We start from the raw sequence: 21,825 nt of genomic DNA, 5'->3' as shown, positions 1-21,825 counted from the left end.
GCACCATGACAGCACAATAGTGAGGAGTTGTGACAGGGACCATATGGCCCACAAAGCCTAAAATCTTCACTAATTGGCCTTGTACCAAAAAAGGTTTGCCCACTCCTGTGCTAAACCATTTGGGAGTCAGTGTAGTCAACACGCCTCTCTACTCCCAAATACTGCAGTGTGTATCTTGTAAGAACGATAATATTCTCCCATATTCACGGTACGGTTATCAAACAGAGTTGACTCTTGAACAACACAGATTTGAATTGTGAGGGTCCATTTATACATGGATTTTCTTCCACCTCTGCCACACCTGAGACAGTAAAACCAACTCCTCCTCCTCCTCCTCCTCCTCTGCCTGCTCAATGTGAGGATGACGAGGATGAAGGCCTTTATGATGATCCACTTCCACTTAATAGTAAATATATTTTCTCTTCTTTATGATTTTCTTAATAATATTTTTTCTCTATCTTACTTTAAGAATACAGTATATAATGCATATAACACACAAAATATGTGTTAATTGACTCTTCATGTTATCAGTAAGGCTTCTGGTCAACAGTAGGCCCCGAACCTCCACATCGTTCCAGGGTCAACTGTCCAGAAAATTTAATCTTGATAGAATATGGCGCTATGACCCCATATACCGTCCAAATTCAAATTTTGCTAACTGTCTCTTTTATGGCAATTTTCTTCCAGATCCTGGATCCCATTCAGTCTCATGCCTTAGATTACTGCTCGCAACTCTTTGGTCTCCTCTTAATCTAGAAGAGAGCTCAACCTTTGTCTTTCCTGAATTGAAATTTTTAGAGTTCAGTCCAGTTGTTTTGGAGAATGTCCCTCAATCTGGGCTTGCCTGATGTTTCCTCGTGATTACATTTTCGTTGTGCATCGGGGCCAGGATGCCACTAAAGTGTCCTCAGTGCCTCCTGCAAGGGGGCAGGGGGGACACAGTGTCCATGATGTCAGCTTTGATTGCTTGGTAAAAGCAGTAAAGATGTCCACCTGGTCTCTCCACTGCACAGCAACCAACTTTCCATTTGTAATTAACAAGTTAACTGCAGAGAGAGGATGCGTTTTAATTACTTTTGAATTCTTCATTGCCAAATGGCCATCTATGTTCAGTAAATACCTGCTGGTAACAAAGGAACCCCTAGCTAGGCGTGGTGGCTCACGCCTGTAATCCCAGCACTTTGGGAGGTAGAGGCGGGAGGATCGCTGGAGGCCAGGGTAGAGTGCAATGTGGCATCATCATAGCCCACTGCAACCTCAAACTCCTTGGCTCAAGCGATCCTCCTGCCTCTGCCTCCCAAGTAGCTGGGACCACAGGCATGTGCCACCATGCCCAGCTAATTTTTTTCCAATTTTTTTGTAGAGACAGGATGTAGCTATGTTGCTCAGGCTGGTCTCAAAAACTCCTCCCAAATACATAGGCCGGGTGCACTGGCTCATGATGGGATAAGACGCGTGAGCCACTGCACCCAGCCTATGTGTTTCTGTATTCTATATAGACATATTTCTATGTACACACACAAAAACATAAATACATACATATGCATATATGTGAAAAATACGCTGCAAGAAGTAATGGTCCCTAACACTTATATTCTCTTTTGCTTTCTTTTGGTAATAGAATTCCACTAAGTTGTAGTTGGGCTCACAGCTTCCCGCTATAGACTACATTTCCCAGCCTCCCCTGCAGTTTGGTGTAGCGGCATAACTAAGAGTCAGCCAAAGGGATGCAATTCCAGAAGTGATGTGTGCGAATTCTACACCACAGTTTCTATTAGGAACTGCTTGCCCTCCACTCTCTTTCCCTGGCTGGAATAGGGCAACAGTGGGTCCAGGTACTTTTAAACCAGAGGTGGAAGCCACATAGTGCAAATGGCAGAGCCCAGTGTCCCCTCCCCAACCAAACCAACCTGGTCCCAAGGTGACCTCATGTGATAGGGCTTCCCACCTGTGATGGTTTTAACACATGACCACCCATTCTTTGGCATGCCTCACCCACCCAGAGAGACGGGGTCTCTGTTTCCTCCCCTGAAATCTAGGCAAGCTTGTGACTGGTTTGACCAATGGAATACAGCAGAAGTGACACTATACAACTTCTGAGAGAAAGTCACTGAAGGCCACGTGGCTTCCACCTTATTTGATGGAACACTTGCTCTTGGAGGAAAAAGTCCAACTACCTGAGGTCCAACCACCGTGCTCTATGGAAGCTCTAACCACACGCAGAAGTCACATGCAGGCACTCCACCAGTAGTTCCAATAAATCTTGTCATTTCAGCCTAGGTGCCAGATGTGCACATACAGAAATGATTCCAGCCCCAGCTAAGTCCCCAGGCTTCATAAGGCACAGTCAGGCCTCCCCACCACACCCTGTCTAAACTCCTGACCACAGTGTCCACAAGCATCATTCAGGTATTGTCGTTTTACGCAGCAACAGATATCTGAAGCACCACTCACCCTGGACCACACCTCCGTCTACACTGTCATGTGAGAAGAAAGAAACTACTTCATTTAAGCCATTTTTGCTGACATCTCTTTGTTGTATCAGCATAGCTTATACCCTAAAGCACATACTTTTGACTCTTTAAAATACATTAATAGTGGCCGGGCGCGGTGGCTCACGCCTGTAATCCTAGCATTCTGGGAGGCTGAGGCAGGAGGATCACCTGAGCTCAGGAGTTCGAGATCAGCCTGAGCAAGAGCGAGACCTCGTCTCTACTAAAAATAGAAAGAAATTATATGGACAGCTAAAAATATATATAGAGAAAAAATTAGCCGGGCACGGTGGCACATGCCTGTAGTCCCAGCTACTCGGGAGGCTGAGGCAGGAGGATTGCCTGAGCCCAGGAGTCTGAGGTTGCTGTGAGCTAGGCTGACGCCACAGCACTCTAGCCCAGGCAACAGAGTGAGACTCTGCATGTATGTCAGAGCCACTTCGGGGAGGAGGGGGATGCAATACTGGAGGGTCACACACCCCTAGTCCTCTCCTGGCTTCCGCTCCAGGCTCAGGATTTGCTAGTCACAAGGAAGACAACATGGGGAAGGGGAGTCAGAAACAATGACCTTGGTGTGACACACACTCCACCCCCAGGCATTCCTCACCCACGCCCAGTCACTGCGGATCCCACCCTCGTGACAGTCTCACAAGCAGTGGCAAAGGTTATCAATTCATTTTTTGGATCCTTACTTTTTTTTTTTTTTCTTTTGAGACAGGGTCTCGCTGTCACCCAGGCTGGAGTGCAGTGGCACAATAACAGCTCACTGCAGCCTCGAACTCCTGGCCTCAAGCAGTCCTCCCATCTAGGCCTCCCGAGTTGATGGATTTACAGGCGTGTTGAGATACTTTTTCCAAGAGCAGGATGAGCCAACTGAAGTAATGCAATCCTTCCTTTCATCCAAACAACCTTGGCCTTGTGTGGAAGCAGTCTGCCAGATGGAGGCCTTCTGCTGTTTTTGCAAACCAGGCGGCTATTCTCCTTCTGGTCACAGTTTCTTTGGAGACCCATCCTCCCCCGCACTCAGTCCATGAGATCTGGCTAGGAGCAGGGGTGGCCCTGTCCTGGGGCTGCAGGGGAAAGACTGTGAGCCAGGCCTGGCCAGTCAGAACATCAGCCTTCTGACCCAGCTGGTTAATTCAGAGATGTGCATGTGGAACCCATGAAACTCAGCGGTGGGGCTTCCATGAGAACTGCTGAAAAAGAGAAACTCATTTCCCACTAGTTTTAAAGGCAGCACAAGGGGACCCCAGGGCTCATAGGGCCATCTTGCCAGTGTTGGGGGGACCCTGCCTGAGAACGAACCCAACTTAGGAAAACAGGGCAGACACACAGAGGAAGGCTGCACCCTAATGATTTCATGTGAGCTCCTGGATCTGCCTGCACCTGAAGGCCGTGCACCCTTGAGTTCCTAGTTCCATGAGCAAACACACGCCCTTGTGTTCTGTTGTGCTTTCCCAGTTTGGGTAAAGCATCTTCATTTCAGAGGCAAGTGTCAAAATCCAGATTAATATGCCAAAGAACAGAACTTTCCTTCTGGGCAAAGTTAACCACACTAGTTAAAAAAAGAAGCCACGAACCTTGGACTCACTGTTACCCCGGTCTTGACTGGGGCATTGTCATCTCAAAGATTCCCAAACCAAGGACTTGGGAGCCTGGCTGAATGATTCTTTCACCAAGCAAGAACTAAATAGACACCTAAAATGCATCTCTCTCCATGTTGGGTGTTTTTCTACCAAACTAAGAACCTAAAGCATTATTACTATTATTTTTTTTTTTCTGAGACAGAGTCTCACCCTGTTGTGCCGGCTAGAGTGCAGCAGCATCATCAAAGCTCACTGTAACCTCTAACTCCTAGGCTCAAGCGATCCTCCTGCCTCAGCCTCCCAGAGTGCTAGGATTATAGGAGTGAGCCACCACGCCTGGCCCTAAAGCATTATTTTAAACAACTTTATTGATACATAATTTACATAACATTTCCCCATTTGAAGTGTACAATTCAGTGACTTTTATACATTTGCCAACTTGTACAATCATCTCCATACCCAGTGTTATAACCTCCTAACACCCAGTAAGATCCCCAGTGTCTCTGAACAGTCACTCCTCATTTCTCCTTCCCAATCCCTGGCAGCCACTAATCTGCTTTCTGTCCCTATAGTTTTGTCTTTTCTGTGTATTTCATATAAATGGAATCATATAATATGTGGTCTTTTCATGTGGCTTCTCTGACTTAGCATAATGTTTTTCAGGTTTGTCTATGTTGTAGCATGTATCAGTGATTTTTTTTATTGCTAATCAGCAATAAAAATGTACAGATATACCGGTTGTTGGACATTCTGGTTGCTTCCACATTTCGGTTACAGCATCGTGAATAAAGCTGCTACACACGTTTGTGCACAAGTCCTTGTGTAGACACAAATTTTCCTTTCTCTTGGGTAGACACCTAAGAATGCAATCCCTGGGTCATATGGCAAATTTCTAACTTTTAAAGAAAATGCCAAACTGTTATTTTTATTTCTAACTTTGGCAGCAGTAGACCGGAACACAGGAGACACTCACCCCAAACCGGGAGGCAGCTCTCTGCAGGCAGTGCAGGGAACGCCAGCTTATTAAACGGATCGACTCCCACATCAAGTCACTATCTCTAAAAATAACCCAGAGTGCTGCAGGCACCAAAGCAGACAGGCAGCTGTGGAAGAAAAGACTCCACTCTGCAGCCCAAAGCAAGCCCCGATCCCCCAGCTGTCTAGTTCAAGACCAATCCGAACAAACAAAAGCATACTAGATAGGATACCTAAAACAGGGGTTTAGAGGGAAAAGAGGATAACTATGAGAAAAACATTATCAGTAAAGAATCAAATGCGAAGACACTTCTTTTTACAAGAGAGAAGATACAATCACAGTATACTACTCGATTCTGCTGTAAATGCTATGTGCATGATCCTAATCACATAAATCACTGACAGAGAACCTATAGGGCTGTTTTTCTTTATGAGCCTTTTGGTACTACTGCATTATTTTGGTCTCCTGCTTATTTTATTATGAAATATTTCAGGCATACAAAAGAAAAATAGAAAATCATAGAATTAGCATCCATCTTCTGACTCTTAGTTTAAGGAACAGAGTTGAGCAGCCCCATGCATCCCTCCTAGGTGGTATTCCCAGCCTTTGCCCCCAGAGAGGTGAAGCCTTAAGCTGGTAACCTCTGCAGCCCATGCCCACCCCAGATCAGTTCTGTCTTCCCTGCACCCTGGGAGGCTGATCCCTGCGAACTGCACCTCCCGGGATCCCCCGCTTTGCCCCGAGTTGGGTTTAGCTTCAGGGGGCCTCACCATTAACTGCCTACACTTCTGTCAAGAGCCCCTTCTCTTCAGAGAGACCTTTCTGAGACAGCTACTTGCTTCTTGCCAGGGCCCTGCCTGAATCTCCATTACAGAGTTTTGGGGGTTTTCTTAAAGGTAGAGTCTCACTCCATCACCTAGGCTGGAGCGCAGTTGCACGATCATAGCTCACTGCAGCCTCGAACTGGGCTCAAGCAGTCCTCCCACCTCAGTCTCCTGCGTAGCTGGGGACTACAGGCGCACACCACCATGCTTGGCTAATATTCAAATTTTGTTTAGAGACAGGGTCTTGCTACGTTGCGCAGGCTGGTCTTGAACTCCTAGCCTCAGACAATCCTCTGACCTCTCCCAAAGTCCTGGAATTACAGGCTTCATCAACCACACCCGGGCTTATGGTCTTCATCACTTCCTTGAAAGTCTTTATACTTGGACTACATACATATGTATCATTAAGCAATACAGACTATTGTCTGGAGTGTTTGGATAATACCTTTATTACAAATGACACGTTGTACCTAGGCCTTGGCAACTTTTTGCTCACTGTTGATACATGCAGCTCCAGTTTATTCATTCTCTCTCTTTTTTTTTAATATATTGAGTACTGATAGTTTATTCATTCTCCTATCCACACTCTACTCTATGGGTGCTCAGGTTAATTATCCATTCTGATGGAATTTAGGTTTACAGTTTTTAGCTGTTACAAACAAGTGTTAAAAAAAAGTATTATATACGTCTCCTATTTAAATTTTTAACTGTGTGGATATATATTACTTATAAAAATATAAAGGGGGATTCCGTTTCCAAAAACTAAAAAAAGGAGAAGTGCTAACATTAGCTCCATGAGCTGGGATGCCCACGGCGTCTTCCCTACATGTCTCATTACTGTGCTCCGCGTGCAGAAGACACAAACAAGCCAGTTTCCGCCAGAGGATTCAGAGATCTCGGTCACCTCTCCTGTCCTCCAAGGCCCCAAGCTCTGCCCCCGCGGGAGGATGAGGCTGATGACTCTAGGTCCCAGCACGGCTGTGAAACATGTGGAGCCGCCTTCTTAACACATCTTGGCTGAGTTGCCAGATCCAGAACTGGGGAGTCAGAGCTCCGGAGTCAACGTTTGTTGCAGGAATTGCCAGGCAGAGGCATCTCATGTCATTTACAGACAGGGCTGTGGCCCAGGAGCGTCAGAAGTCGGTGGGCAATCCAGTGGACTGTGACAGAGCCACGGCCACCACCACAGCCTTAGAGCTGTGCCTCTCGCTGGTGGTAAATTTTCGAGAGATGATTTTTATACAGTTCTCTTTCTAAGAAATCAACGTCAGATAAATTTTCAGATGCCGACTTAACCAGGACTCATCACCATAGAAACACTCCCAAGGATGGCAGGGTGACTTCACCTACAGCGTATCAATTCCGTATTGAGAAAGATCCTGAGTCATGTGCCAGAATCCACTAGTGCTATCGGCTGTAGGAGCAGCCAGTGCAGGTATATGCACGGGTGTCAGGCATTCGGACAAAGGATAACATAATGGTTAAGTGATTAGATTCTGCAGTCAGACTGCCTGAGCTCAAATCTGCAATCTGCCACTTATTACCTGAGTTATGTAAGCTATGCCTCAGTTTCCTCAACTGTGAAAGGGCTAGGAGTGAGATACATGCAACAAGCTATGCACCGTTACAAAGATATGACATCATCAAAAAGAATGTAGTGTGGCCTAATGTGCAACTGTGAACTGCCCACAAGACAGCAGTTTAAGCAGTGTCTGACAGATGTCAATGTTTCCTTGAAAACTTAACTTACCTCATAATACCTCTATGAGCTTACTGTAGCATCTTGGGGGTGCCCTGGTACACAGTTTGGGAATCACAGATATGAACAGTTTCCATTACCCACCCCCCAAAAGATGCCTAGCTAGCATCCCTCTCTTTTTTTTTTTTTTTTCACTACCAGTATTTTGATTTTCCTCCATGAGACCATCCCTCCCCTTGTTTCATGTAATGTGGGTAGCACTAAGCTTCCAGGAGCAGACATGTGACCAAGGTCTGGCCAATCTTTGCCACAGTGACTGGTTAAGTAAGGAACAATCACATGACCTAAGTTGGGCCAATGAGAGTCAGCCCTGGGACTCTTGCTGAAACCACAGGAGGAAAAGATGCTCTGTTTCTGCTGGGTTTGCTAAGCTGCTAAACTAGTGGATGTCAGCAGTGGGCTGCCAGTGGCCCTCTTTGTCACTACATAGGAAGGACTGCCTGAGAATGAAGCTGGCATACACGCATACACACACACACACATCATTTGAGCTCCTGGATCCAGCCTTGCCTGAAGCTATTTACCACTGGACTTGAGTCAATAAACCCCCTTTTTGGCTTAAAACCAGTCAAACTGGGTTTCTGTCACTTGCAACTAAGAATCCTGACTAATGCATTGTGTGAAGGCACTGTACCAATGAAAAGAGACTCAGCAGGTTCAAAACTTTTCTTCTAGGCCCGGAAGGGTGGCTCATGCCTGTAATGCTAGCACTCTGGGAAGCTGAGGTGGGCGGATCGCTCGAGGTCAGGAGTTTGAGACCAGCCTGAGCAAGAGCAAGACCCCGTCTCTACTAAAAATAGAAAAAAATTAGCTGGACAACTAAAAATACATAGAAAAAATTAGCAGGCATGGTGGTCCATGCCTGTAGTCCCAGCTATTCGGGAGGCTGAGGCAGAGGATTGCTTAAGCCTAGGAGTTTGAGGTTCCTGTGAGCTACACTGACGCCACAGCACTCTAGCCTGGGCAACAGAGTGAGACTCTGTCCCCAAAACAAAAAACAAAAAAGAAAAAAGTTTTCTTCTAGAGCTAAAGGTCTCAGGATACTTTTGGAGCTCACTAAGATCCCGGGACCCAAAAAATATCTGAATTATACAGCAGGACTGGGTTCAAGTCCTAGTTCCATGACTTTCAAGTTCCTTAACATTGCTTAGCTTCAATCTCATCTATAAAACAGGGTTGTCATTTAGATTAAATGGGATTATCTATGTATCCACATATCACATACATGTAATCACATGGTTAGCTGCTGCTGCTGCTGCTGTTGTTACTGTCAGCCTTTGTTTTGTAGATAAAGAAACTCGGAGATGGCTTGGCAAAGACTAGACAGTGGCAGAGCTACGACCTGTATCCAGGAATCCTGACTCTCTGTCCCGTGCTTTTACTGCACAACCCCCGCTACGAAAGAAAGAGGCCCACAAGGCAAGCCAAGATGGAAGAGAAACAAAAGCCAACAAAAGAATACTCCAGGCACGGATGTGCCTTGGGCAGTGGTTAAGAGCACAAACTCTGGTGTCCAGCAGCCTGGGTTTGAATCCTGGCTCCAGCACTTACAGGCGGTGTGACCTTGGGTAACTGACTTGACCTCGGTAAAATGGAGACAACAGAATCTGTTTCATAGGGGCATTGATGAAATAATGCTGATCTTCCTGCTGTTAGCCTCCCTCCCTGATGTCTATGCACAGCAGCCAGAGGGAAGCACATTTCACTGGTCTACAAGGCTTCTCTATCCCTGTGAGAACAGGCTTATGGAGAAGCCGCTACAGGCCACCTCCTTCTTGGGCTGGACAAGGTCAGGTTTCCAGTGATGCAAGACAGGAAATGCTCATTAAATTACTTGCCACGGTGTCTGTAAGTGACCTTCTGTGGTCACACCACAGCCCAGGAGGCCAGGCACACGCTGGTTTCAGACTAACATTCAAGTGCCCAGCATGGCCAAAACCCCAACCACCCAGAAACTAAGTCCTCATGGAGACTCAACTGTGCCCCAGCGTTCAGTAAGGCCCTGAGAGATGCAAATCATGGTCTAAAGAAAACTGCTCCTTTCCTCTAGAAAGTCCCAGAGAATATGTTGGGGTTTTTTGGCGGGGGTCCAGGGGGGAATTCCAAAGACCTTTCAAATCCTCTAGAGTCTAAGAATTAGATTTCCTCTTTCTTTCCTTCATATAAAAAGGGAAAGAGGTAAAACACAAAGATCTTGTACATCACCCCCGAATCAAAGAATATAAACATGAAACTCACAAATCCCAGATTCTAAGGCAGACACAGGAAAATTAAAATAGAGCAGGATTTTCCAGTGGGGGGGGGGAACCCTTCCTAGTTCCAATGTGCCACCTACTTATCTGCTGTTACCTCCTTGTTCCCCAACAAATATCTCATATCGGAAGCTCTGTCCAACACATTTCCAACACATACCCTACTTATTATGTACATAATTCCAGAGACCTTCATCTCAGGGGCTCAGACCTCTCACATTTAATATGAGGGGGGAGGTGAGAAGGCAGAGACATTTACAGAACCAAGTTCTAGCTCCAACTTTACCACTAAATAGTTGTGTTGGACTGAAGCATGTCCAAGGTTCACTTTCCCATCCGTGAATTCAAGATGTAGATGGTGGTTTTTGCTCCAGCCTGTGACCTTGACCCCTGGGAGACCATCTATCACTGGCCTCTGACCCAGTAGCTGACCACTGAAGTCTGCAGCCAGTAGGGTCCCCCTTCCCCAAAGTAGGATCCAGTCCGCTCCAGTTCGCTCGTCCTACAGAACTGGGCAAGAGACATCAGTTTCCACCGAGTCACACCTTCCTCAACTCTTGCTGTGTACCAGGGGACAAAATCCAGTTCCCAGTTCCTCCGTCACTAACACACCTGAGCATCCGAAACATGCAAGAACAAAACAAATCAAGCAACTCCTTTGCAACCCTTGCCTGCCAAGACTTGCTATCTAATTGCTGTTAATTGCATTAATTGCATAGCTCTGAAGTGTTAAGATTCCTCCTTCTCCTCCTCCTCCTCCAACGCAGCACAAGGGAAAGGAATGATGAACAACAAAAGCTCCACACAGCAAAGCTCTTCTCTTCTCCCACTCCCAACCCTAACACCCACTCTGTGGCTCCACAGCTGAATGTGACCTCAGAGCCCAGTAGGACAAAGCACGAAGTGGCTGAGCAGCCTCCATAAGAGGGAATCCCCTGGGAACTGAGTGGGTCCCAAGCCCTAGACCCGAAAGAGAGGGCATCAACCCACACTCACTGAACAGGCCACAAAAGGGATGACACTTCCGAGTACCTTACCCTCTACTCATTCATGCCTGAAACAGCACCCCCCTTCCTGCCCAGTCTCTCCTGCACCCCGCTATTCATCAGAACCCATAGCTGCTTATCTAGAAAGACCCACTAGAGACAACCTTGGCAACATCCTCTGGACACTGTAGGAGGCCAACTGAGCAGCAGATAAGAGCTACGTGGACAGGAAAATGTCACTGCTCCAACTGAGGCAAGGAGAGGACTGGGGTGGGAGTGCGCCATGTGGTTTCAGGCAAACAGAGCCCAAATCCCAAGAGAACAAACAATCCCGTGGCTGGAAAGGGAGCAGCCCCATCTCCAAAAATGGTCCGAGTCCCTCTTGGTCAAACCCAAGGTTTCTTGAGGCATCTCTAGTCACCAGAGTAGATAGCTGAGGCCTCTCTGAAACTCCTATCAGGAACAACTACTCCTGCCAGGACCCGTGGCGGCAATGCCATTCTCTCAAGGGACCTCCCTTATATCCACCCTCACCCCACCCTGTGTCAGGCTCTGGGCCAGAGGGATAGGGCTGGGAGCAGCCTCTATCACTGGGTGAGGCCATCCACAAGGCCAAACTCAGCCTGCAGCAGCGCCAGAGGCAGGCACAACAGCAGAGCCCCCAAAGACAGGAAATTGGGGTCCCCAATCCCCAAGCACAGCCTAGAGGTTCAAGGTGAATGGCTCCCAATACATCTCCCAAAATGGAGCTGCAGGAGAGGGCTGCCCTGCCGGAGCAGAGGGAGAGTGAGGCTGCCGAAAGCAGATGGGTGGGCGTAGGGTTAGAGGAGCCTCCCGCAGAGCTGGGGGCTGGGCTGTTCTCTTGGAGCCCCATCACCTGCCACCCCGCTGGGGTCTCCCCCACATGGACACGCCTGGAACTTGCCTCAGAGGCCACATACCAACTTTCTGCAGCGAAGGAGGTGCGCGGAGCAGAGCGGGAGAGAGGGTGGGGGAGTGGGGGGCTTCGACCGGGCGCCCCATGTGGACGGAGAACTGAAGCGCTGGGAGATGGGAGGCGGCTGGTGCCCGCCGACCACCAGCCCCCAGGGCCTAGCCAGGGACACTGCCTGGGTCCTGACTGTCCCCACCGCCCAGGCCTGGGGAGCAGGAAGGGGAAGGCACTGCACCGCGGTCAGCAGAGTCGCGGGACCAGGTGGCCTGGCCCTACCTGCAATTCCTGAAATTCTCCCTCCAGCTCGTGCCACTCGCGCTCGCAGCACTCCAGCGGCCCGGACATGGTGCAAGGCGGCGGCGGCGGCGGCTGCTCGTGCAGCGCAGCCCGGCCGGCCACCCGCACCCCACTCCCGCCCGCTCACCGGCCGCCCTCGGGGCCACCAGCTGTTCCTGCGCAGCCGGAGCCACGCGCGCACCTGACGTCACGGCCCCGCCCCGGAGCCCGCCCCACCCCCTCGCCCGGGGGGGTGCCCGCGCATGCGCACGCGCCTCGGGTCCGCCCCCGCGCGCAGGGCCCGGGCTGTGCAGCCTTGAAGGTCTTGGCAGGGTGTGTTGCGGCCCCCTTGGGAGTGCCTGTGGGCCTCCAGAATCTCCCTCTTCTGGGAGGGGCTGGGGGGCTCGTCTGCAAGCTGCATTTGCAGAGCTTATTTTACTTAGATTGTGGATTTTGGTAGTGTCTGGGGTTGGGGGGAGAAAGGAGATTTGGGGGAGGTGAGAGCTCACCCATCCCGAAACATTGCCCCACCCGAGCCAGAGCCAGCGCCCGGAAAGCTGGAGCTGACATTGACCGTCCTGCAAGGTCGGGGGCAGGGCGGCGCAGCGCAGAGAGGGCCCTGTCATCTCACGTGTCATTATTATGTACTGCAACTAAGGCATCCTAGATTCCTGCCCTCTATGACTGGGTGACTCCCATGGCAGCTGTTTTTGTGGCTCGAATGACACGACGGGCTCCAAGCTAATTGAATCCAATTCTCTCCCCTCCCCTGCAAAGTCCTCCAAGATCTGCTCCTGCCTGGATTTCCAGTCACACCTCGTCTCTCGCGCCCTGGATCCGTACTCCAGCCATCGCCTGCTCTTTTCCTGACCTTGCATGGAACATTCTTCCCTCTTAATCTTCATACGGTTGCCTTTTTCCCATCATTCAAGCCTCGGTTCAGATGACACCTGTGTTCATTTCCTAGGGCTACGTAACCACAAACAGGGCAGTTTAAGTACTGCACACTGGGTGGCTTAAACAATAGAAACGTATTCTCTCACATCTCTAGATTTCTGGAGTCTAGTAATCTGGGATCAAAGTGTCAGCAGGGCCTTGCTCCTTCTGGGACTGCAGGTAGAATCCTTCCTTGCCTCTTCATAGCTCATGGTGATGGCCATTAATCCTTGGCGTTCCTTGGCTTGTAGCTGCATGGCTCCCATCTCTGTCCTGTTGTCTCATGTCTTCTTCCTTGTGTGCACGTCTCTGTATGTCCTCTCTTACAAAGACACTCCTCTCTAGTATGACCTCATCTCAACTGATTCATCTGCAAAGACCCTATTTCCAAATAAGATCACATTCCAAGGTCACCATGTCTTTTGGGGGAACACAGTTCAACCCATAACACTATCTCTGCAAGACCCTTCTGAACACCTGGGGGTCTACACCTCCTCCCAGCCACTTATATCTCACCTGTGTTATTTCCTTCACACAGGTTACCACCATATGTAATTGTTCCCATGTTAGTGGGTTGTTTCCCTCCGTGGGAATATAATCTCCGTGAGATCTCAGGGAACTTGTCCGTGTCTTAGTCATTGTTGGATTCCCAAAGCTTAACACATAGTAGGCCCTCAATAAATATTTGCTGGAGGAATGAACTTTAAAGATTGTCTACTGCAGAAGTTCTCAACTTCAGGGTTTCACAGACCACTCCAAGAATTTGTTACAGGGAAAATGCACACAAGCACCCAGAGATATATTTGCAATTGCAGTCTGAAGAGAGGTGTGACCTACCCAATCTTCCCAGCTAATTAATGGCTAGCTTTGAATTAAAGTTCTCATCTCTGACTGCTAAACCAGTGCTCTATTAATTAATAAATCAGGCCAGGTGTGGTGGCTCATGCCTGTAATCTTAGCACTTTGGGAGACCAAGGTGGGAGGATCGCTTGAGGTCAGGAGCTCAAGACCAGCTTGATTCCAGCCTGAGCAAGAGCAAGACCCGGTCTCTACTAAAAATAGAAAGAAATTAGCTGAACAGCTAAAAATATATATAGAAAAAAATTAGCCAGGCATGGTGGCTCATGCCTGTAGTCCCAGCTACTCGGGAGGCTGAGGCAGAAGGATTGCTTAAGCCCAGGAGTTTGAGTTTGCTGTGAGCTAGGCTGACGCCATGGCACTCTAGCCCAGGCAACAGAGCAAGACTCTGTCTCCAACAAAAAAAAAAAGACCAGCCTGATCAAGAGCAAGACCCCGTTTCTAGTAAAAATAGAAAAAATCAGCCGGGCATGGTGGTGTGCACCTATAATCCCAGCTACTTGGGAAGCTGAGGCAGGAGGATTCCTTGTGACCAGGAGTTTGAGGTTGCCGTGAGCTAGGCTGACACCACTGCACTCTAGCCTGGGCAACAGAGCGAGACTATGTATCAAAAAAAAAAAAAGGAAAGATGGAAAGATCTGGTCACACTGGGCTCATATTCCTGCATGACAGTTGACTGGAACAGAGTAACAGCTGGCACCTTTACATGGTGCCTGCAAGTTGCCACAGTCCCCACTACACTCAACTGTCTTGCCCCAGCCTCCTTCATGTATTTATGTTACCTACTGGTCCCTGGAGACATTTGAGTTTGACACGCCTGATATAATGTGTCATGAAGAGAGTGAGCTAATGTGTCCTGAAGATTCCAAAACCAGCTAAGTCACTTGAATGGTGGAAAAACAGAAAATGGTTTATTTAATTGGGGTTAACAGAATCAAAAAGAAAACACAGGGCCTTGAAGGAAGAATACTGTGTCATCAAGCAGAAGATTTAGGAAGATGTTCCTTCCTTCGCCTCTGACATTGCAGCTGCACAATTGCAGAAGGTCTTTCGGCCCCAAGCTGCCTCAGGGCAGGAGAGGTGGGCCCTGCCCTCTGGGGAGATATTGGCAGGTGCCACCTCATGGTCAGGTTCCATATCTGAGGGACTCCTCTCTGTGGGGTCAGGACTCCACGTGCATTATTTACCAGCTCTTCTGTAGATGGCACCAGCAGGCCATATAAGGTCTTACCTGCCTACCAGCCTGTCCCAGTTCCTGCCCCAAGTGCTTTCAGACTCACTCATCAGCAACATGGGGCTGGCTCTTTAGGGACTTTCATTATGGTTGATGACAGAGTGTGATTCCAGACATTTCCGCCACCCCCTGTGCACGCCACTACAGGGAAATCTCCCCTATTTGTTCTCATTAAGACACTCTGCTTAGGGACTGCCAGCCTAAGGATTTATTCAACTGGCTGGGGAGAGTCACAAAGGTATAATAGCAAACATGTAGCGTTCTATGTGTCTGACACTCTTCTGTACACACATACACATTGTCTTCATGACAACCTTGTGAGGAAGGATCCCTCTGATTCCTATTTGACAGGTAAGGACTCTAAGGCACGATTTCTCCAACTTTTAATGTGCCCGTGAATGCCCCCTACCCGGATCTTGTTCAAATGCAGGTTCTTATTCAGTAGGTTCTAAGAGGGGCTCGAGGTCCTGTAATTCTACAAGCTCCCAGCCAGTGTGAGAGTCCAGGGTGCAGAGCAGTGAGGGAACTTACCTAACATCATCCAGCTACCAGTAACTGTGTTACTTGCACACTGCAAAATACCAAGAGCCAATTCTTTAAAAAAGCACAGCTGTCCAAGGAGAAGTTAACATTCCAGGGACTTTTCCTTCATGTCCTTCCCACATATGCCCTTGCTAAAAATAGCCCCAAAGCAATGTGTGCAAAGGTAGCAGCACTTTTAGATCAACCACAGGCTGGAAACATCCCCAGTGCCCCACACTGGGGAAACAGGTGAATGATAGTCTGTTTCATGTCCAGCTATATGGCTGTTAAAATGATAATTATGGGAACTAAATGGCCACTTGTAAACAGCTGTATTAAATCATGTCAGTAAAAAAGTAGGACCCAAAATAATGTGTACACACTGATTAAAGTTATGTGGTCATTTATGTGCCCTTAAAAGGATTAAGTAAATTTAGTAGGACAGAAACAGTCTATCATCTAAATGGATGGCATTTTTTTCTTTTGCAAAGTTGTTTGGGTATTTAGTAGACGTTTAAAACCCTTATCTTGCTGTTCACAGGTTTATAATGTAAACAGCAACTATTATCAATTACATTTCATTTGATTAATGTTTACTGTTGAAGTATCAAAATGTCCTTTATGTCCTCATGTAGTTATTTGCTTTACCAAACCTATGGGGGGCGGGGTGGGGGAGTGAAGTCCAGATTGGACAGGGGCTGTGTGATTGGTTTGGCCCAGGCAGACAGACGTGAGTTCAAATCTCAGCCTTACCACTTGCAGGATGGATACTTCCAAATACACTATTTACCTTCTCCATAAGAAAATTGTAAATCTTTCTCCTAGGATTGTTGTGAGAACTAAATGTGACTGTGTAGGTAGGTAAAGTGTATGGCATAATGTCAACACCAGAAAGTACTGGCATTATATATTTGTGTTTACTTAAAAGTAAATATTTTATTTTGGGATATTTTTAGATTTATAAAACAGCTGCAAAGAAAGTAGAGTTCCTATATACCCTTCACCCAGTTTCCCCTGTTGACAGTTTACATAACAATGGCACATTTATCAAAATGAGAAATTGGCTGGGCATGGTGGCTCACACCTGTACTCCCAACACTTTGGGAAGCCAAGGTCAGAGAACACTTGAGCCCCGGAGTTCAAGGCTGCAGTAAGCTATGATTGCACCACTGCACTCCAGCCTGGGCAATAGAGCAACACCCTGTCTCAAAACAACAACAACAACAACAAAAAAAAAACTGAGAAATTAACACTGGTATATTACTATAAACTAAATTTCAGACTTTATTCCTTCGTTCAGATTTTATCAGTTTTTCCATTAATGTCCTTTTTCTGTTCCAGGATTCAATCCAAGCGCCCACACTGCATTTAGGCATCATGTCTCCTTAGTCTCCTTGGGTCTGTGACAGTATCTCAGTCTTTCTTTGTTTTTCATGACCTTGACACTTTTGAAGATATATATGTACATATTTTTTAAAATACCATTTATATACCATAATATTCACCCCTTTAAGTTAGTTTTAAAGGTGACAATTCAGTGGTTTTTAGTATAGTCACACATTGCATAACTATTACTACTATCTAATTCCAGAACATTTCATCACCCCCCCAAAAAACCTCATGCCTGTTAAGTCACTCCCTTACCACTAGCCCCTGGTGGCCACTAACCTACTTCCTATCTCTATAGATTTGCCTACTCTGGACATTTCATATCAATGGACTCATACTATATGGGGTCTTTTGTGACTTTTTTTCACTTAGTATAATGTTTATCAGAGGGTTGATCCCTGCTGTGGCACATTTCAGTACTTCGTTCCTTTTTGTTGGTGAGTAATATTCCATTCCACTTTTATTTTTATCCATTCATCAGTTTATAGAAATTTATGTTGTTTCCACTTTGTGGCTATTGTGAATAGTGCTGCTATGAACATTCACATACAAGTTTTTGTGTGGACATGTGTTTTCATTTCTCTTGGGTATATGCCTAAGAATGGAATTGCTTGGTCATATAGTAATTCTGTGTTTAACATTTTAAGGAACTGCCAAATTGTTTTCCAAAGCACCTACACCTTTCACATCCTCGCCAGCAACGTGTAAAGGTTACAATTTCTCCACATCTTCACCATCAACACTTATTGTCTGTGTTTTTCGTTTTAGCCATCCTGTGGTTTTGTGTGAAGTAGTATCTCATTGTGGTTTTGATTTTGCATTTTCCTAATGGCTAAGAATGTTGAGTGTATTTTCATGTGCTCATCCATTCAAATCTTTTGTCCATTTTTAAATTGGGTTATTTGTCCTTTTATTGTTGAGATGTAAGAGTTCTTTTTATATTTCAGATATAAGTCCCTTTTCATATGTACAATTTGCAAATATTTTTTCCCATTTTGTGAGTTCATTTTTTTTTTTTTTGAGACAGAGTCTCGCTTTGTTGCCCAGGCTAGAGTGAGTGCCGTGGCATCAGCCTAGCTCACAGCAACCTCAAACTCCTGGGCTTAAGCGATCCTCCTGCCTCAGCCTCCCTAGTAGCTGGGACTACAGGCATGCGCCACCATGCCCGGCTAATTTTTTCTATATATATTTTAGTTGGCCAGATAATTTCTTTCTATTTTTAGTAGAGACGGGGTCTCGCTCTTGCTCAGGCTGGTCTCGAACTCCTGAGCTCAAACGATCTGCCCGCCTCGGCCTCCCAGAGGGCTAGGATTATAGGCGTGAGCCACCGCGCCCGGCCGTGAGTTCATTTTTATACATTAAATGTATTCAATAATCTCAAACTTAAAGAAAAGTTGCAAGGATAGTACCAAGAACTTTTTTTCTGATCCATTTGAGAGTAAAGTGCTGATCTGATGCCTCATTACTCCTGAATACTTTAGTGGGCATTCCCCACAATTAAGAACATTCCCCTGATCAGCCACAATGTGATCATCAAAATCAAGAAATTAACACTGATCATTACTGCCCTCTAATTCTCAGACCCCATTCAAGTCTTTCAGCTGTGCCAATAACACCCGTTATAGCGGAAGGACCTAATCCAGGAACCTCCGTTGCATTTGGTTGTCACGTCTCTTTCCTTTCTTTATGGAAGAGTTTTTCAATCTGTCTTTGTCTTCTTTGTCTTGATATATTCGAAGAGGACAGGGTGGTTATTTTGTAGCATTTTCCTCAATTAGGGATTTGCCTAATACATCCTCATGGTTAGATTGAGGTAACACACCTTCCGCAGGACAATCCCAGGGAATCCCCAATTCCCTCATTGCAGCTGATTAGGTGGTGTAGAATTTCACTGCTCCCTTTGCTGATGGTGTTCACTTTGATTGATTAAGATCATGTTTTCCAGGCTTCTCCACTATAAAGTTACTCTTATTCCTTTTGTAATTTTTAAATATTTTATGGGAAGTTACTTTAACTATGTAAATATTCTGCTCTTCATCAGATATGCCATTTATTTATATCAGCATGACTCATGTTTTCCTAGTTTGGTTGACAAGGTATAATCCATCACTTTTAACTACATGTTTTCATGTTCAAGTTGTCTCTTTTTTTGTAATAATGAAAATTCTCCCCACTTCCAGTGGCCATTATTAACCAGATCTGAATTGAAGGAAGTGCTTGATAAAGGTTTAGAAACTGAACCTTTCCTAATTCATCTCAAAAGCCACCTAAGAACATCTGAGGGATGTATTTATTACCAGACAACTTTGCTGTCCTCATCTGTTGCAGACACAAAGAGCCCGGTATCCTGGGTGGCAACCAACCCTATTATTTTAAAGCAACAATCAAACAACACAGAGAAAACATCAAGTGTCTTTCTATATATTTATCATTGTTCAATGCATTTGAAGAATTAGGCCTGAAAGTTCCCTGATGAAACTATATTTACCAGGCCCTTTTGTATGATGGCAGATACAGCTGGGAAATTTACAAGAAATGTTTTTCAATGACCAGGTAAAGGGTGGCTGCTTTTTATGGTTTTGTTTTGGTTTGCGTTTTAGGCTACAAGGTTATATCTTGTTTAATTGCGCCACCTGCTGGCAATTTCTTGGAATTGCTATTTACTCCAACAAAAGGCAAAAAGGTTTGTTCAACAATGATTAACAAATATTCTTTCCCCCCCCCGACCTGAAAAACTAGCACCAACAGAAAAAAAACATTAATACGATTTGGTGGTGTAAACATTTTATTCTTCTTCATCTTTTATAAGGCAAAACTATTTGCTTCCCAAATTTTCAACAATGAGAATGTATTACCTTTTTATTGTGACATTGAACATACATACAGAAAAGTGCACAAAATGTATTTGTATAGTTTAAGAAAGAATTTTAAAGGGAATCTGAGTAACTATGAGCCAGGTCAAGTATAAGACATTGTCATCAATGTCCCTCTTTTCTGATCCTGTCCCCCTCTTCCCTCTCCATTCCCAAGGTAACCACTATCCTGATTTTGGGGACAATCATTTGATAATCATTTTGGGAAAATCATTATTTTGGGGATAATCCTTTTTTTTTTTCCCAGAAAGAGTCTTACTCTGTTGCCTGGGGTTACAGTGCAGTGATATCATCATAGCTCACTGCAACCTCAAACTCCTGGGCTCAAACAATCCTCCTACCTCAGCCTCCCAAGTAGCTGGGACTACAGGCACACACCACCATGCCCAGCCTATATATTACTTTTCTAACCCGAAAGCAACTAAAGTATTTTTAAAAATTAATAATATAAAAAATTTGGTGTGCCTATTTAATCTGGAAATTTATATGGTTATTTCTACATTTAACAAATATATGCTGAGTTCAGCATGATTAGTCATTAGGGAAATGCAAATCAAATCACAGTGAGATACCACTTCACACTCACTAGAGTGGCTAAAGTTAAAAAGACAAACAAGAATAAATGTTGTCGAACATGTGGAGAAATTAAAAACCCTCATGTATTACTGATGGGAATGCAAAATGGTGCAGCCACTTTGGAAAATAATTTGGCAGTTTCTCAAAATGTGAAACATGGAGTTACCATGTGACCCAGCAATTCCACTCCTAGGTGTAGCACCAAGAGGAATGAAAGCCTATGTCCACACAAAAACATGTATACAATTGTTCAAACCAGCATTATTCACAGTGGCCAAAAAGTGGAAACAACCCAAATGTCCACCAATTGATGAATGAATAAACAAAATGTGATGTACCATACAATAGAATATGATTCAGCCGTCAGATGGAACGAGGTACTGATCCATGCTACCGTGTGGAAAAACTTTGAAATCTAGATGCTAAGGGACAGAAACCAGTCACAAAAGACCACATAGTGTATGATTCCATTTATAGAAATGTCCAGAGTAGGCAAACCCATGGAGACAGAGAGTAGAGTAGTGGCTGCCAGGGGCTGGGGGAAGGAGGGAAGAAAGAGTGACTGCTAATGGGTATAAAGGTCCTTTTGGAATGACGAAAATGATCTAGAATTAGGTGACTGCACAACCCTGTGGATATACTAAAAACCATGTGATTATAATTACATATTATATTATAACATAATATAATTATATATTAATTCCCACTCCTGTTCCTTCTTCACTCTCCAGAAGCAACCACTATTGTGAACTTGGGGTGTACCAGTCCAATTTATATTCTTTTACATGATATTATATTGTGTATTTTTTATAATTTAAATAAATTGTATGTTAATTTATTAAACTCAAAACAATGCCTGCTGAGACTTGCTTTTGTCAGCTTCTTTTTACATTTACAATACATTTTCTCAGGAAATATGCATATAGGAAAGTACTAAAAACATTATGTACAGCTTAACAAATAATAATGAGCTGAACACCTTTGTAACTACCACCCAGGTCAAGAAACACCTTCCTTCTCCCAGAGGTAACCACAGTCTTCATTTTTATGGTAATGTCTTTGCTTTTCTTTGTAGCTTTACCACTTCTGTTTGCATCCCTACATAACATAGATTAGTTTTTCCTGGTTTGGAACTTTTATTTATAAAATTATATTTATATAAAAATAATAAATTATACCCACAAATATATAGGTCTATCTGTCTTCTTGCACTCAGTATTTTGACTTACTATTATACTCATTGATTGTTGCATGTGACTATAATTCATTCATTTTCCCTGCTGTGCTATTCTATTGCATGAATAGTACAATGGCAATTTAGCCCATGCTACCATCGCTAAACATGTGGGTCA

The 21,825-nt window shown here is 45.4% G+C and overlaps 1 protein-coding gene across 1 annotated transcript in view; it reads right to left on the bottom strand.

Moving 5' to 3' along the window:
- The window catches only part of TMEM120B (transmembrane protein 120B), a 36,449-nt gene extending 24,160 nt beyond the window's left edge, over window positions 1-12,289 (bottom strand). The window contains exon 1 of the mRNA XM_045534896.1: window positions 12,086-12,289. Within this exon, the coding sequence (XP_045390852.1) occupies window positions 12,086-12,154 (69 nt within the window). The 5' untranslated portion in view covers window positions 12,155-12,289. The remainder of the gene's footprint in view (window positions 1-12,085) is intronic.
- Window positions 12,290-21,825: the final 9,536 nt, after the last annotated feature.

This window comes from Lemur catta, chromosome 21, assembly GCF_020740605.2.
Source record: "Lemur catta isolate mLemCat1 chromosome 21, mLemCat1.pri, whole genome shotgun sequence".
Lineage (NCBI taxonomy): Eukaryota > Metazoa > Chordata > Mammalia > Primates > Lemuridae > Lemur > Lemur catta.
The sequence above is the reverse complement of the archived record's forward strand: the minus strand, read 5'-3'. Positions and strand labels throughout refer to the sequence as shown.